Source organism: Cornus florida, unplaced genomic scaffold (genome assembly GCF_030987335.1).
Source record: "Cornus florida cultivar Cherokee Brave unplaced genomic scaffold, ASM3098733v1 CherokeeBrave_3.0.0_Hap2_Chr05, whole genome shotgun sequence".
NCBI classification, from domain to species: Eukaryota; Viridiplantae; Streptophyta; class Magnoliopsida; order Cornales; family Cornaceae; genus Cornus; species Cornus florida.
In genome coordinates this window covers 110,994,495-111,011,524 of record NW_026775575.1, presented here as the reverse complement: position 1 = coordinate 111,011,524, position 17,030 = coordinate 110,994,495, and the positions used below count along the sequence as shown (strand labels likewise).

The 17,030-nt window shown below is 35.6% G+C and overlaps 1 protein-coding gene across 2 annotated transcripts in view; it reads right to left on the bottom strand.

Annotated features, from left to right (window-relative positions):
* LOC132308569 (serine/threonine-protein kinase sid1) overlaps window positions 1-16,175 on the bottom strand; it is a 31,313-nt gene extending 15,138 nt beyond the window's left edge. Inside the window, exons 1-11 of one of the 2 annotated variants that reach the window (XM_059806686.1) lie at window positions 15,712-16,175; window positions 15,063-15,362; window positions 9,795-9,851; window positions 8,191-8,218; window positions 7,979-8,101; window positions 5,014-5,125; window positions 4,777-4,814; window positions 4,570-4,623; window positions 2,359-2,427; window positions 2,053-2,169; window positions 1,823-1,891 (exon numbers count right to left, since the gene is read on the bottom strand). In XM_059806686.1, coding sequence (XP_059662669.1) covers window positions 1,823-1,891; window positions 2,053-2,169; window positions 2,359-2,427; window positions 4,570-4,623; window positions 4,777-4,814; window positions 5,014-5,125; window positions 7,979-8,101; window positions 8,191-8,218; window positions 9,795-9,851; window positions 15,063-15,169 — 774 coding nt within the window. In that variant the 5' untranslated portion in view covers window positions 15,170-15,362; window positions 15,712-16,175. Of the gene's footprint in view, window positions 1-1,822; window positions 1,892-2,052; window positions 2,170-2,358; window positions 2,428-4,569; window positions 4,624-4,776; window positions 4,815-5,013; window positions 5,126-7,974; window positions 8,102-8,190; window positions 8,219-9,794; window positions 9,852-15,062; window positions 15,363-15,711 lie in introns of those variants that run through there. The other variant, XM_059806687.1, reaches the window with a different exon arrangement.
* Between the last annotated feature and the right edge of the window lie 855 nt (window positions 16,176-17,030).

Genomic DNA, 17,030 nt, shown 5'->3' with positions numbered 1-17,030 from the left:
ATCCTCAAAAAGAACAAAGTAGCTTTTCGCTCGGACAGCTGCTTGGAAGCTATATTGACCAATGAGAATATTTTACACACGGCTCATGCCATTCTCAATACATGTTTTCTGTATGAAGAGATAAAGAGACAATCAACCACCTTTTGTTGCATTGTAGGATCGTGTGGGAGTTTTGGTGCCTCTTATTCACCATTTAGAGGTTGAGTGGATTTTGCTGGGTTTTGTTGAGGAATTGTACCGTTGGCAGGGTAGTTGTACTTGGAGTGGAAACTTTGGAAATTTGCTATGTTGTGCTTGATTTAACGCACTTGGAATACAAGGAATATATGGTCATTCAAGGAGACGGACTTCCATTCCATTAGTTAAAATAGTTTTTTTTTTTTTTTTGGTTTCTAAATCAATTGACATGACGGTAGATTTAAGAGTTTTTGGCTGATATGCATTTTGCTTCTTAATTATGTAGAGATACTTTTGTAGACATCATGGCACACACGTACATTATTTTAACAATAGATATACAATGATAATAGGGGCCATTCTAAGGAATATTCTTTTTCATTTTGAAGACTGAAAGCAAAGGCAGGGAGATCTAACTAAATATATCTCAACAAAATCCCATATCGACTTTAATTATCAAAAAAATTACCCCAAAAAACTTATTTTAAAAAAAATCCCGTATCAACTATTAGGTTTGCTACACAAAACTAATTAATTAAGTTGGATAATAACAACAACAACAACAACAATAATAATTCCGTTGAGAAGAAGATGAAGTTTGATTAGTCTCTCAATAATTCAAAACTCCTCAACTTCACAATAAGAGCGCCTATGAAGCACCGACACGTCAATATACAGCACCGTACCGGTGTCAAACACGTGTCCAACACGGACACTCGTGTCCAAGCTCTGGACACGTGTCCGACACGTGAAAAACGTATCCCTATTATTTTATATTATTTTTTGGATCAGACACGGCCAGGACACCTCAGGGACACGCCAGAGGACACGTCGATAAGCTTCAAAAAAAAAAAAAAAAAATTTTGAAAGAGAAAGAAGAAGATGTTATATATGTATGTATGTGTGTGTGTGTGTGTGTGTGTGTGTGTGTATCCATTCTCTATAACAATCTTGGCTCAGATCACCTGCACATCATTGGAGGACTTGAGAATGTAAAGGGCAGAGCGGATCAGACAGAGCAGATCTTGAGACATAGAGGAGAAGGAAGATAAAGGCATGCGATTGAAAAAGAAGGCGAAGAGGTAGAAGAAGGCGAAGACACAACTCTCTCTCTCTCTCTTCAATGCGGCAGAAATTGTACAGCTTTTGTAGAATGACCTAGAAGGTCTTAGATGCTTCAAGAGTTAAAAACTTAGTTTGCCCTATGGGCCGTCTCTCCGGGCCTACTATGGCCATACTTTTTGAATCATTTCTTTTGGGCCTATTGACTACTGTAATGGGCATGTATTTTCAGCCTAGGCTAAAGCCCACATAATTATCTATATTATTATATTTACTTGATTAATTTTTCAAAATTAAAAAATAAAAAATAAATAAAGAAATATGAGATGTATGGTGGGACTAATTTAAATAGGTTATATTTATGAATATAAATGAGAAATTGAGAAAAGAATAATTTATTTTATATAACAATAAATTATATTATTATTTTAATGCCGTATCCTTGCCGTGTCCGTGTCCTGTTTTTTTGAAATTTGCCGTATCGCCATATCTGTGTCGTATCGTACCCGTGTCCCGTGTCCGTGTCCGTGCTTCATAGAAGAGCGCAATAGAAGTGCGGTAAGTTGAAGATGCAAGTACGTACCTCAGCTGGCACCTTCTTCAAACACAGAGAAACAAATTCTTTCATAGGACGAGAAAAGTGCTCATCCAGCTGCACAACAAACCCCTAATGTCAGCGACTATAAGTATAAACATAATTATTAAAAATGGTAAAGAAGTATCTAACTATTCAGAATCAACCAACAAGAACAGTAAGCCAAAATGGCCTAACAGAACCCACGGGAGGTGGGGAACCAAAGAAGGAAAGTAAACCTGTGGTGGATTTTCTCGAGGTATAATGAAAAGAACTCTCATTGGGTGGAGATCTGCAAGTGGTGGTTCTCCTTTTGCCATCTCAATTGCAGTTATTCCCAGAGACCAAATATCTGCCTGCGTCAAACAAAGGACCCCAGAGCATATAAAAGTAGTTCATGGCTCAACAAGGCCAAAATAAAAGGAATCCAAAGGGGAGAGAGGTTGACAATGATGATGACAACCAAGTATAACAAACAACAAAAAATTTTAAAATTTAAGGGGGGGAAAAAAAAAAAAACTCAAGGGTACTGATCCAATAGATACCTTCTCATTGTAGCCATCCGAATTTTGAATTACCTCAGGAGCCATCCAAAATGGTGTTCCGACGAACGTCTGTCATTGTTGAATGCAATTATTCACATAGTTTTCCATCTCACCAGATATCAAAAACCAAATCAAAAAAACAGAATAAAACCGTAAAAGTTTAAAAAAATCATTCCTCAAATTCTAAAAGATGGTGTATGTAGGTGGGATAGACAAGATGCAGGGAGGGGAGGCAGAAAACATTGTTCTATATTAAACCTAAAGATCCTATTTCATTTAGAAAATCAAGTTCTGAAATGGATTTTTATTACTCATCCAGTGAAAAGGGATTTTTAACCAACGGGCCAATGGCCTAGCGGTATCAGGCCCTTACTTTCCAAAGGGAGGTCAGAAGTTCAAGCCTCAGTGGAAGCATGTGTGTGTGAGTACCAACTAAGAGAAAAAAAAGGGGGGGGGGGGGGGGGGGGGGGGGGGGGGGGGGGGCGATTTTTACACATGAATAAAATTTCAAGGACAACCAAGCTTTGTGTTGATGGAAACAATGATGCCTATACGCTATATGGCTCCTAAGAGAAAAGAAAAAAGAGTTCTTAAAACCTTTTGCACAGTAATTTAACAATAAGATTCTTGCAAGAATAAAATAGAACATAGTGATCTGTTCAAGGTGAAAAAACTACAAGGACAAGAGAAGTATATGACAAACTAGAGGTGTCATTGCTTGGAATAGTGGGAAAAGCTTGGATAGAGAAGCACTGGTTAGGGGTTTGAGTTTAAGAGCAGCCACAGTAGCAATAAAAAGGTCAAAGGTAGGTCTATCTCCAATATTTTGCACCAGCATCTTGCTAGGTGGGAGATACATAGTGTAACACACTCTTCTTTTTTCCTTAAATGCAATGATCAGCCTACCCAGCCCAAGGTTGTTCAGTCTGAAGGCTTTGGACAATAAATTAAATGATGGTAATTGAAAGAGCATCGATCAGAAAGTCATTTTAAACTTTGTCAACCGAATAACTACTAACACCAACAATTTCAAATGTCTGGCCTTCCCAAATTTGCACTTTCTTCAGTTAATGAATTAAAACCGCTTAGTAAAAGGATCAGTTTCTGGGAGGATGTTTGGTGTGGGGATCATTCTCTTGCTCTCGCTTTCCCACTGCTCTTCAGGATTGCTACGGATAGGCAGGCCATGGTGGTCAACTGTTATCATCTTGATAGCGGGAGATCGTCTTGGGATGTTTGTTTCAGGAGGCACTTTCAGGACTAGGAAATTGAGGATGCCATTGGTTTTTTGGAGTTGTATCGCCAGGAGATTATGGTTGGAGATTCTGATGGCTGGATTTGGGCCTCTGCTTCCCAGGGTCATTTCGATGTTCAGTCCTTCTTCAGGTGTCTCACGGAGGAGCCTGGAGTTCCTCTCTCATGGAAGACTGGCATTCCAAGGCTCTCCTCAAGGTGGCCTTCTTTGCTTGGACCTCTGTCTTGGGGAAGATTTTGACCCAGGATAATTTGAAAAGGAATCAGTTGGTGGTCAATTGTTGTTACACGTGCCTACGTGATGAGGAGACAATGAATCACCTTCTTTTACATTGCACCATGGCCAAGGACTGTTGGGATTTGATGCTTGGTTTGTTTGGGATTCACTGGGTTATGCCTAGATCCTCCAGAGGGTTGATTAAGGTTTGGAGAGGATTTACAGTGGGGGCACATATTCGGTATGCTTGGAGGGCTACGCCTCTGTGTGTTTGGTGGTGTATTTGGCTCAAGAGGAATAGGAGATATTTTGAAGGAGTTTCCCATTTCTATGCTTAAATTCTCTATTATTTCCACTCTTTTGTTAGGCTTCAGGGAGAAATTATAGATCTTTAGAGGACATTGTTGATTTTTTGGCCTCTTCGAAGGCTTAGAGGCCCTTTTTGGCCTCGTGTGATTCTCTTGGGCTTCGCTCCCCTTTTGAGCGCTTCTATACAATTTTACTTATAAAAAAAATATATATATGAATTAAAACTGTTTAAAGTAAAATCATGCAAGAGCACATTACACGGGAGAGAGAACTACTAAGCAAAAGGCTTAAATCTACACGTGAGCAGAACGGGTCACAAAAGGAAGATCCTTATAAGTCTAACTTGGAAATAACAACATATGCAAAAAGAATAAACCAAAAAGTTATCCATGCTTTGATATATTATAAAAGCAAAGAGATAATAGCAGTACCTTTCTTCTGGAAATTGTCTTTGTTAATTGTGCAGATACGCCAAAGTCTGCAACCTATTACAAGGTCAAAAGCATGAACTTTGAGCAAACTAGAAATTGGTGCATCTCATTCCATCCACAATATTCACAACATTCTTCCAATTATTCAGGCTCAGCACAACAACTAATCATGACGGTAATTGGTTTATCTGAGCATAAGAAGTGTACCTTAACATCACCATTCTCTGTCAACAAAATGTTTGCGGCTGCCAAAATTAAAATATAAGGGTTGTCATAACAACAATACATGTAGAAGATGAAATGCAGACTTCATCTAAAGATACACTAATGATAGCTATAAATGAGAAAGTGAATTGATTTTTCAAGTACATCTTATCAAATATGGTCTTCTTTAACGTCGGTGGAAATTTCTTGGTAATACTATAATAATAATAGGGGGGAAACCTTTAATATCTCTGTGAATTTTCCCTTCATTGTGGAGATATTCAATTGCATGGAGCAAGTCACGTAAGATGCAAATTATAGACATTTCATCCAGTGGTTGACCTGCTTGAATCTGCATAAAAAAAAATCTTTATCAGGGTCCGAAATAATACTCACATAAGAGTATCATTTCCCACAAATTTATGATTACATGTAAGTGTATTGAAGAAACAAGCATACAAAATAAAAAAATACATAAATATAAATATTAAAGGGGAAAAAAATCAACTCATTTTCTCAACTACTTCAGAAATTTGCTATGCCAAGATGATATCAACAAGTGCGCCAAAGAAGTCTGCAAGTTACACCAGCTGTTTAGGGACTAGATATACCTAAAGACAACACTAATCTTTGTTCTTTAACTCCTCCTAATGTGCTATACTGGAAAATTAATACGCCAACAGTATACATGACTAGTTTCAATTGCAAAATGCCGCATTTATTCAGAAGCTGAATAGGAGGAATGGATGAAAGTAAAAAAAAAAGAGGTTACTGGATATTCTGCTCAAAGTTGTAAATGTTAATAAAAGATAATCAGAAATAAATAGCTGCTGGAAAAGGTGCAGCATCTCGCCATACACTTTCCCCTGTTTATCTTCAAAATCTATTACTGCAGGTCAAGAGGGGGCTCAGGCTTATTGGTGAGTTTTTAGAGAAGGCAAAGATTTTGTTCAATAAATAATGACATTGAAAGCATTAAAAAGCATGTTTTATATACCACAAACTGGAAAACCCCAAATACAGTTCCCAAAATATGAAGCCACTAAACAATAATGAAGGCTGACATTACATAGCCTTATTATTTTAATACAAAAAAGTGCAACTGAAAAATACTTGGTTACAATACCAAGAAGTTGATTTATCTGTGATGTTGTGGCCCGAATTTTGTTAGTCTGGGTCGCCGTGGCCCAGTTTCGACCCGAAAATCCAGTGGCAGCGTTCCCAATAAAAAAATATTTTGACCCGTTTTCCACTTGCGGGTCTTGGATCCTGTTTAGTACTCTCTTGTAGCCCAGTATGTAAAGGCGTTTAGGGTTTGGAGTGGGTAACATGATTGATGATGGGTTCTGAGTCGCCATATACAATGAGTTCTTCAAAGCCCTTGTCAAGTGCTGCTTGAAGGCCTCTTATGCATGCCTCATTCTGCGAGAACACTGAATCGCAGGAAAGAGAGTGAGAGTTAGAGCGAGAGCTAAGTTTTGGGGGCTGAAACTTGTAATCTCCTGTTTTTCACCGGCTCTTCACCATGGAGTAGGCTTACGCCGAACCACGTAAATCTTTGTGTTCTTTGTGTGTGGCGTGCTTACTTTCAATCATGATTCTGGTTTGTCCTTGGTTCATTGCGTTTGTCTTAACATTGTCTTTTAATTTATATAAAATATAGTCTTCGCCTTATCTTTTCTTCATTTTTAATGAAACCTTTTTTTTTCCCAGTAAGTATTTTTAATGAAACCTCCAACAAGAAGTTCTGCTATTTTTCTTTTGTTTTTAAAAATGATACAAATTCAAATGGCTTTTTATGCCAGAAATGCTCTTGCTTCGAAACCCGCAATCCTGGCTTCTTAGAAACTTGCAAAACTCAGGCCCCAGATGCTTCAACATTATGTGTCATAATTTGCATCTTCATTTTGTATTTTACACACCTGGTCCCAAGCTCGAAAAAGGAGGTGGTTGCGTAATTAACTAACACCCAGCATAAAACTTTTCAATGCGTTAAAAGAAGTAGGAGGGAGAAGGGAGGAAAGGATAGCATATGCTTTGCTTTCCTCTCTATTTTCAATCCAAGCACTAACTGTTGAACCTTTATAAACATGAATCTAAGAATAGCAATATAGTATTCATACAGCCGATCCTATATAGTTGGTACAAGGCTTTAATAAGTTGAGTATGTAAGGAGTTGCATCTCGGAAAAAACAAGAAAGTATAAGCTGCCAATGCTTAAAAATAACAATTTGACTATTCATTATTCAAGTGATTATAGATTAGCTAATTACAAGATAACATATTATTTTCACACATCGTACAACCAACACTACTGTAAATGCATGCCTAAGAGTTCCAGCGGCATTAGGAAGCAATTCTTGATTAAAAATGAAATTCGAACTTAAAAAAAAAAAAAAAGCTATCATCTAATTACTTGATCAAACATAAATCGACTAATCCCTTCTGTTATTAGTTTCGGTTCAAAATGCATCTTTACAATAGTTTTTGCAAACAATTTGATCGCACTCCAATTTTTCTAAATCTTTTCTATTACAAGCCATAACTGTAGATTATATATAGACGTAAAGCTTGGTTCTTTGTGAATGTCCAAACCTTAAAACAAGCCAAGGACATCTACTTCCACACCCGTTTGCGTTGTGTTTCTATGAATTAAAATCCAAGAAGTGAAGCCTTGATGAAGCAGCTTACCATTTAAGAAATAAGTGGCCTTTGCGATTCACCATTAAAGGGTCATAGAATAAATTTAATATAAAATAAATAAAGACATTTACAACCTAATACGCTGTTATATAACTGCAGTTTTTTTGTGTAGAGTAAGCACAGCACATGGGAAGATAGTTTAATTGCACCCTATAATAAATCCCTCAATATCGAACATTTAGCCAATGAAACTATTTCAATGATGGTATCTATTGTGAAACCAGAGGAATATTCTAACAGAAAGAAACATTAGGATGCAAAATTTATACTTTATGGGCACATGTGATTTTTAATTTTTATAGCCACGCAAGTTATAGAAAATAATGGAGAAAGGGAATGGCTGACCCCGTTCTTATGAGAATAAGGCAACAAGGATGATGATGATGATGATGATGTGCTATAGATAGAAAATGGGAACATTATCTAATTCATGAAATCCTTGAAATGCAACAATTGTGAAATTCATGCAGTAAATATTCTTAAGTCAATAGAAGTAACCTACTAAATCAGCAACAGAGCCACCAGCCATGTATTCCATTATAATCCATAATTTGGTTTGATGGAGGTAGGAACCATAATACTCTGTAATGTACGGAGATCGACATTGTGACAGAACTGCAATTTCCTGGAAGAAAAATGATTTACATGAGAAACCTAATCATTTGATTGCTACAAATCAAAATCCAAAAGTTCATCAAGAATGCAGAGAAATACCTTCTGAATGTCCTCAATTTCATCCTCTCTGTCAATTAAAAAAAAAAACCAAAGCAAAGTTTAGAATTAAGTCAATATGTAAATATAGAATAACTTTTAAATAGATTACAGAATACGGAATCAGATTTCAAGGCAGAAACTTCTTAACGAACTTAGTGGTTGACTTAAATTAAAAACTCTATTCAGCAAAAGTTCCAGGATCTGAATTCTTTAAAAGGAGAAAAGCATGCAGATAGATGTCTGACAATTACAAAGTGCATTCACTTTCATCAAGGCTTCTCTGACCTCACACAATTTCCTAGAGTACATTTGGCATGCAAGAATGCTCATTAAAAATATGAGTTTCCTTGGTGCATTCAAATCACATATTTGTTGGTCCCAAAGGGCCAAAGAACCTATTCCCAAGAATGAGTCGAATGACTAATCCCACCAACAAGAGATTAGCCCTTTCTTCCCACCCCCCAAGTTATAAATTCATTATAATGGAATAGAAAAGATAAATAAATAAAAGTGGAGTTCAATCAATCTCATGACCCAACCCCACCCTGCCGACTATTCTCTTCCCTTGTTACCACTTCTCTCAGCCCACCCTCTCTCTTCCCCTCTCATAATATCATAGGCATCTCTCTCTCTCTCTCTCACACACACACACACATGTGGTGTGTGCGCCTACATCAAAGCTCTAGCACTAATTTCTTGTCAAATGTATATCAAAAGCTTAGCCCCTTTTATGTGTAAGGTTTTTTCATGCATACATATATACAAACATGTAAAATTATGTCAATCTTAGCTACTAATATCATGTTTGTATAAATGTTTGTTATAGTAAAAAATAATGCCTTCTTCAAGCCTTCTCAATTGAACTTCATTTCGCTTGGTTCATAGCATATGACTCAGTCCCATCTATTCTCATTGGATCACAGGTACATCCTACTACCCTTCTGACTGTCAATAACTTAATTTATCATTTCTTTAAGCACCAATGGGATAACATAAAAATAAAACCACCATCCTCGAAGTTGGCCTGTAAAACCAGTCACTGTTGTTTTAGTAATATCTTGACCGGAATTGCCTCTTATTTTGTGGGCTTGACCAAAAGCCATACGCTGCATTAGGTTAATGATTATGTTTTTCAGTATTCAACTACAAAATTTCCATCACCAATGCTAACATCAAATAAAATATTTTTCCTGTTCGAAGGTCGACTGGAATAGGCATTGGATAGTACACATTTGTCAGTCCATGTAACAACTTTAGTTCCTAACTATTTCCTTTGAGGCATATTTTCTTAATTTCTAGTGCTTTCTTAAATGTATAGAACTTTCTTGGTTATAATAAGCATTTTTACCAAATCAATCCAAATTAGATATCCTATCAATAATTTCCTCTAAGGACTCGTTATGCTTTTTAGGGCAAAATATGAGTATGGGAAAAAAGAACAAAAAGGAAGAGAAAAAAAGGCACATCCTAATACCCAATGTTCCTTGATAAAAATGCAAATGAAGTAGTAAATGCATAAACTAGTAGTTGGAGCACACAAGTAACATTGTAAATGAAGAGGATAGATTATCAAGAAAAATAAATATCTAAATCTATATACTCACGATTCTTCCAAATCAATAACTTTGATAGCAACTTCTTTCTTAAGCTCCTTATCAAACCTGCAAATCAAGACATGTATCAGGGCTGCAAAGACATCTCATAAATCTATATTATGATCATAATTCATTAATCAAATCCATAGACCAATAGAAAACTTATGAATTTATTTGAACCTCTAAAAAAATTAAATATTTGTAACTTAATAATATCCATTAACAGATTAATTTTTTTGAGGAACCAACTTCTTTCCATGATAAATTATGTAATATTACTATATTTTTTAGTGAAAGAAGCCTTTTGTATTATAATTGTCAGAAGAGGAAAGTACATTTGTGTATACGTATATTATATAAATTATTAGCAACATTAATTTATTAGTAATAAATAATGAGATTAATAGCTTTCTTATAACGTAGATTAGATCTAATGCATAGTTTTGTTAAGAAAAAAAAGCCCATCACCCTAGTAATTATGTATGCAAATTAAATGTTTATTCCAAAATACATACACCTATAAGAAAATCTTTTTCCTTAATAAAAATCATAAAGGAACTCAGTTTAAAATTTTATTAATTAAAATTTTTGAGCCGCCAAGATTATTAATTATTAGGTCATTTGTGTCAATTTGTAAATAAGTAATAAACACAGGACAAAGCTCCACTGTTTGAATTCTATCTGCCTATTTATTTCAGATTACATCATGATTAGTCTCAAATCGTGACGCACAAAAATTCACTGATGCATTCATGAATTTCAGTATCTGATGGGGCCTGCGGAGTTGAATGAGTCAACTCAACAATGTTGAGCAGCTAAGGATCTGCTTGGTTTGCAACTCAGAAAACAGTTCTCAAGAACTCAGAAGACAGAAAGTTGTTTTAAGAGAACTATAAAAGAAAGTTCTCAGAAAACAAAAAATTGTTTCAGAAAACTGAACCAAGTAGGCAATAAAATGCTAGTGCCAAACATTAGCTTTAAGGAGGATCATTGGCATGACAGGTAAGCTTTATAGAATATTGAATTAAATTGTAAAGTTAGTTAAATGCATTAGTTGTCTTGTTAACCAAAAGGACATAAAACATTATTTTCAGAATGCAGTTCACCCATTTAACAGGTTTGAACTCATCGCCACATTACTTCTCTAATGTGTGGGTACATGACTCCCCTGGCACATCTTACTACAATATGTGTTGCCGAGTACGCTACTTACCCAGTTACCCCTATCTCGTGGCTCATCCTGTGTACCTCGACACTAATAGCTGAGATGCAGGCAGTGTGAAAAAAGGTACACCTCAGGCCTTCTTACCTAGGCCCATCATGGTTGGTTTACTTCACTATCTTTGTTAGTTAAGAATTTCAAAACAAATAAAGTGACTGCAGGTTGACCTAATGATTTTAATATCGTACTTGAATGGCATTGGAATAATTGAAGTTCTTTATTAGCTTATCAACTTTCTTGACTTGTTGAGGTTAAGAACTGTCTTGAGGCCATATCTAGCTACTTATATATTAATCGCTAATTTTTTCATCTACATCAACTAGGGGTCAGTAGGGATGCTACTTTCTCCTCATCTTTGATGCATTATTTCTCGAGGGATAGGGTATTTTCTCTCATGCTACAAACGACCTCCAAATTTCTTATTTATGCAAGTTTGGCTGCAGAGAGACCTCACTCCCTTCCTTATCAAAAAAAAAAAAAAAAGAGAGAGAGAGAGAGACCTCACTCCCTTCTTTTGAAACACTTGCGATTTCAATTAAGGCCCAAGCTTCTAAATAGGCACTTACTAGTTACCATACTGAGGACCTCTTCTCCCCAACAAACCTTGTTGTCGATGTATACATGGCAAGGACCTATTCTCCTCATACTAGCCTTGACACAAAGACTTCTTCTCCTCAAACGGTACTTGTTGTTCTTTCATACACATGCTTCCAGACCATGGCGAGGACCTCTTTTCCTCATATAAGCCTCACTTGAAGACCAAAGACATCCTGATGCAATTCGTGCACTGCCGCGTTAAGGATATAACTCAAAAAGCTTCTATAACTTGATGTGTGGACGTTATCCACACCCTGATACACGAACATGTTCTAACCCTGCAAACAGTTATCACCATATCTCACCCCAAGGTACTCGAATATGTTAAATTCCACTCGGATTCTAGGAGATATTTGATTGAAGTCCAGATAGTTGAGGTAACCTCTTCTCAAGTTTTGCACACACCTTGACATAACTCGAAGAGAGAATGACCAGTTTATTTCAAAATGACACGTCCTAACAAAGTCAAAACCACATATAATCACCTGTATTATGCAGCTAACACCCAAGGGACCACCCCATCAACATGTGGAGATACCTTGCTGGACAGCGATAAAGATTATAGGGAAATATTTCACCTCGATGTCACCTAAAACACTGCACTAGCTACTCCTATAGCCGCAATACCACTCTTACTGTGTCCTAATTTGATAGCTTGGCACACATGAAGGCATCTCGTTAGACCATGGTAGGATGTGCCTTATGACCTAATGAGACACCACAATGACTATAGCCTTGTTCACACCAACTATAACTAGAACTTAATTTATCATCCCTTTAAAAAGGGCATGAATGTAAATAAGAAATATCCACGGGGATAAGATTCATGACTAGGCAGTTTTGTAATAAAGAGATTTCTGGCAATAAGCTCGCGCTTGTTTCAAGAGATCAATAAGAAAGATACTATAATGTAGCAGGGGAATCCCTCTACCTCATAGTTAGAAGAAAATATTGAAAAATTAGCAAAAGACTCTGAGACATTTGAGATGGCCAATTGTGCCCTAGAAACCAAGTTTAACTCTTGACAAGGTTCTAACCTCCGAAAGTCTCCATGACCTCACTGCTACTATATCTCTCTTTGGTTAGCCGACATTGATTCTCATCTAACTCAATCCACCCGGTTCTCTCCTGTTTTATGTGTAATTTCTCCAGCTCCTACTCACTTAAATAACCTACACAAAATGGTAAACAAAAGAATAAAAGAAAAAGAAACTTTAAAGACTATTAAATCCAGAATATGGGAAGCAACCCATAAGGCGCCTAAATAGGGGCGCAGCCCATGTATGCATAAGGTACTACTGCACACACGCACAAAAACACAAATAAAAAGCTTATATTCTCGGGAACTACTAAAGAATCAATCTGTATAGGTAGATTTTGGGAAGCTTCCAAAAACCAAAAGGAATAACTTTCTGAGAACTGAGAAGGAATTTAAAATATAGAAGACATTTGGTGAGTGCCAATTTCGAGAAATCATTTTACTCATCTGAAATGAGTTTAGTGAGAAAATTGCAAAAGTCCTCTTACAAGTAAAATAATTTCCAATTTACAATAGTATCCTTTACTATCAATAATTACCTTACATTATATTTGATACAAATAAATTTAAATTTAACCTTATAGAAAGTACAAGGAAGCAAAAGAAACAACCTCATTAGCACCAATTGCTCCATCCCCATGGTTTCAAGTTTATTTAGGAGACATCCACCTTTTTATTTTCTAATTTTGACAGGCACTATCACGCAAGCTAGGGCCTAGATATTAAAGTAGGAAACCTGAAGCAAACATGTTTCATTGTGTGATGGACCATAGTTGTTAAAGGCGCGCGCCTAAGCTCCAAAGAAGCCGCAGGCTCGTCAAGGCTCAGCTAGAGCGCCTCAACCTATTACGAGCCAGGTCCCTTCAATCAGGCTCACATAAAGCCCTCGGGATCACGCTTTTTAGTAGGCTCCAGGCTCAAAAAAGGCGCGGCTTGTATTTTTAATCATTTTCTAATCATTTTATTTTTTGCTTAATGACTACTAAATTAAAAGGTTCTATATCATATATCATATTGTTTAACCATATGAAATATTTGACAAAATTCATAAACTTATGGTTCACTACTTACATTAACTGCAATTACTGCTTGATTATGAATATATAATAATAATAACATATGTTATTATTATGCAATATTATATACACGCGCCTTGCTTTGATCAGGCTCACGCCTTATACTATGCCTTGCGCTTAGGCTCCAAAAGGAATTTGGCGCCTTAGTGCGCCTTGAGCCTTTAACAACTATGTGATGGACATGCAACTATAACACTTATATTGGTTCGAGTTCTATTGAGTTAGAACCTTCGACAATAAAATGGTGACAAAGTTAGTGGTTCATATAAGGTTTGAAAATGGTTTTACCCATAAATATTTTTCTAGGTAGCTCATTGATAAAATGTATAAATAACAAACGAATAATTAAGCACATATATCTTATATAACGAACACGCGAAATTATATTAAGATTCTAACTACTGACTGAAACAAAATGGCAACTCAATAAAAGATATATATGTATATATATATTATCTATTATAAAAATGTCAAATTGCATCAACATTCTAACTATATGCGTCTAACACTTTTGGTTGAACGTGCACCTAACAAACATATTCAATGATTCAATTTTAATACATTATTGCTCCAAAAAGAGTTAAATATCTATATTGAACACTATGTTACATAAAGACATTATTTTACTCAAGAAAAGAAAATTAAAAAATTCAATAATATTAATATTTAGCAGTATCCATACGTCGTTCTGTTTGGGGATTTAACACATCTATGCATACTCATACCTGACACGTGTACTAGGTCCATGTAATAGTCCCCAGAAGCCCGTTGCACAACTAAATCAAGTAATGTAGTGTGCCGCACAACTATTGGCAAGATTTGACCAACTAAACCAATAATAGTGAAATGCCAAACAATAAGGACTTCTTTTGTCCTGACCAATGACTCGCACGCTCACTTTGCCCGAACTCTCAAACTTCCATTTTGGGAGGTAGAATAGATAAAACTAGGCTACAACTTTTACAAAATAAGTCGAAAATCCATTTTATAAAATTATGCAATAACCAAGATTAAGCAACCCCACAATTCCCAATGATCTAATGATGTCATGTATCTTTGCTTCACGAAGCAAGCAATGTCGTGTATCACAAACTATACAAGGTAAATAACAGAAACTGTTTAAAAGCTTTAAATGCCCTGGTTTTCAGGATCTTCAAAATAAGCTTGTTTCTGTTAAACATTTTTTATTACCCCAAAAAACTTTCAATTCAGAAAATGACTTAAAATAATCTATATCAGATTTTATATCGAATAAGCCCATCTATAACAGTAAAGTTCACTTAATAGCATCCTGCTAAAGCAACGAGACACACAGTAACACAAACAAATTTTCCAACACTTACCCTTTATAGACATCTCCAAATGACCCTCTTCCAATTAGCTCCAAGTCACTAAATCTGGATCCTGAGGCCTCCATAAGTGCTGCCGCATCAGCCATCTCTATATACATATTCGTTTCCTCCTCACCCTCTCAGTATGGAGATCAAATATATGAATCAGATGTACACTAACAAACAAAATTCATTTCAAATATCTCAACATTCTTCAACTCCCACTTCCTCTTCAGACTTCATATAGCTTAATTCCCATATTCAGAAAATGGATTCGTCTAGTAATTCAACAATTGGCTCCAAAAAATACCTCTGAAACAACATTCACAAAATTAATATCCATCAATAAATGACCTACATAATTACACATGTCACAAGCAAAATCAAACCAAATTGAGAAATGAAAACACTAAAACATAAAATAACAGGTATGGCATAATGCGTGAAGCTCTGGCCTAACGAGACATTGAGTTCCAATATAATTACAAAATCTGTTAGGTAAAGTGGGAACGGTAAAATGAAAGCCCAGCCAATTGGGGGTTTCAATCATCACTCATTCACCTTGCAACAAAAAAATGAAAACGAAATACCAACGCCACAGTGCACTGTGGGTTTTTCATAAACAACGTTAGGGTTTTTAAATCTTGGGATAATAACTTACCTTACTGAGAATTTGTGAGGTAAAAGAATCGTTGATAATGGCGGATTTGTAGCAGTCAAGACAGAGATACCGATCCATAGTGTGTCAAGAAGCCATGGATCTCACTCTCTTCCCTCTCTTTCTCTCTCCTCTCTGGAGAGCCTCTTGCAGAGGCTTTGCTTGCTGCGTAGAAGGGATCGAGAAGAAAGATGGTTTCGGTGATGGTTCCTCCTTTGTTTCTGTAAATCATTTTTCTTGGACAAACAATTAGCACTGGACGAGGGCAGCAGAACCGGGTTATTGGGGCAACCCGATGGAATGCGGAAATTTTGTAATGCAAAATCTAATATTACATTATTATACGTACCATTTAGGAATTTCGTATATAATTTCTAAGCAATGCTACTCAAGTGAAAAATAAAAAATAAAAAAAGAGCATTATTAGTTGGTACAGTGTCTACCTTTTCGGTGGGCGTATATCCCATATTTGAGTCTTCCCTTCCACATAATATATCAAGAAAAAAAATAATAAAAATATCAACTATAAGTTATGACCAAACTATTACACGAAATATCTTTTTTTAAGTCCGAGGTGATGTCATCTTATCAATATATATTTGCCACTTTCTTTGCTTTCTTTTTCAATTTGAAAAACATTTTTCATAATTTAATATGTAGCAAACTTGCAATGTTATTTCACATTTTAGTATTTTATGGATCATATTATTTCTTTTTCATTTTTTTTCTTCTCCTTATCAACCTTTCTAATCCCAAATCAATTTATTTCATTTTTGTTTTATCTGCTGGCATCCAATGTTAGAGTTAATTTAAGTTTGAGAAAACTTTAGGGTAACCATGAGTTGGAAGTTGGAACCATCATTATTAGGATGTCAATTACTCTGTATTTTTTCAATTACAATTATGTTAACATAATGTGAACTTATTTATCATTAGTGGGTTGGCAAAAACAAACTATAAATCAACTTTAATTGAAAACAAACTGAGTGTTAGAAATCATAGAATTGTTTAACAATATGTAATTTTTTAATTAATAATGTTCAGAATTACTTACTATGAAAGATTAAGAATTAATTTTTCTTAGAGATTAAGGGTCTCGTGGTTCAGTGGTATCTCTTCTATCTCTCAAAATAAATAATGAAATAATTCGAATCTCCAAAATAGTAAAGTGAGAATGTGAGTTTGTCAATGACTAAAAAAAAAATTTCCCTTAAAACTAAGTGTGTGAATTTTTTAAAAATATATAGACAAATAAAATAACATAGGCTAACAGGATGGCTACTTAGGTCCTCAAATCTTCTCGTCTTATCATAGAAAAGAAT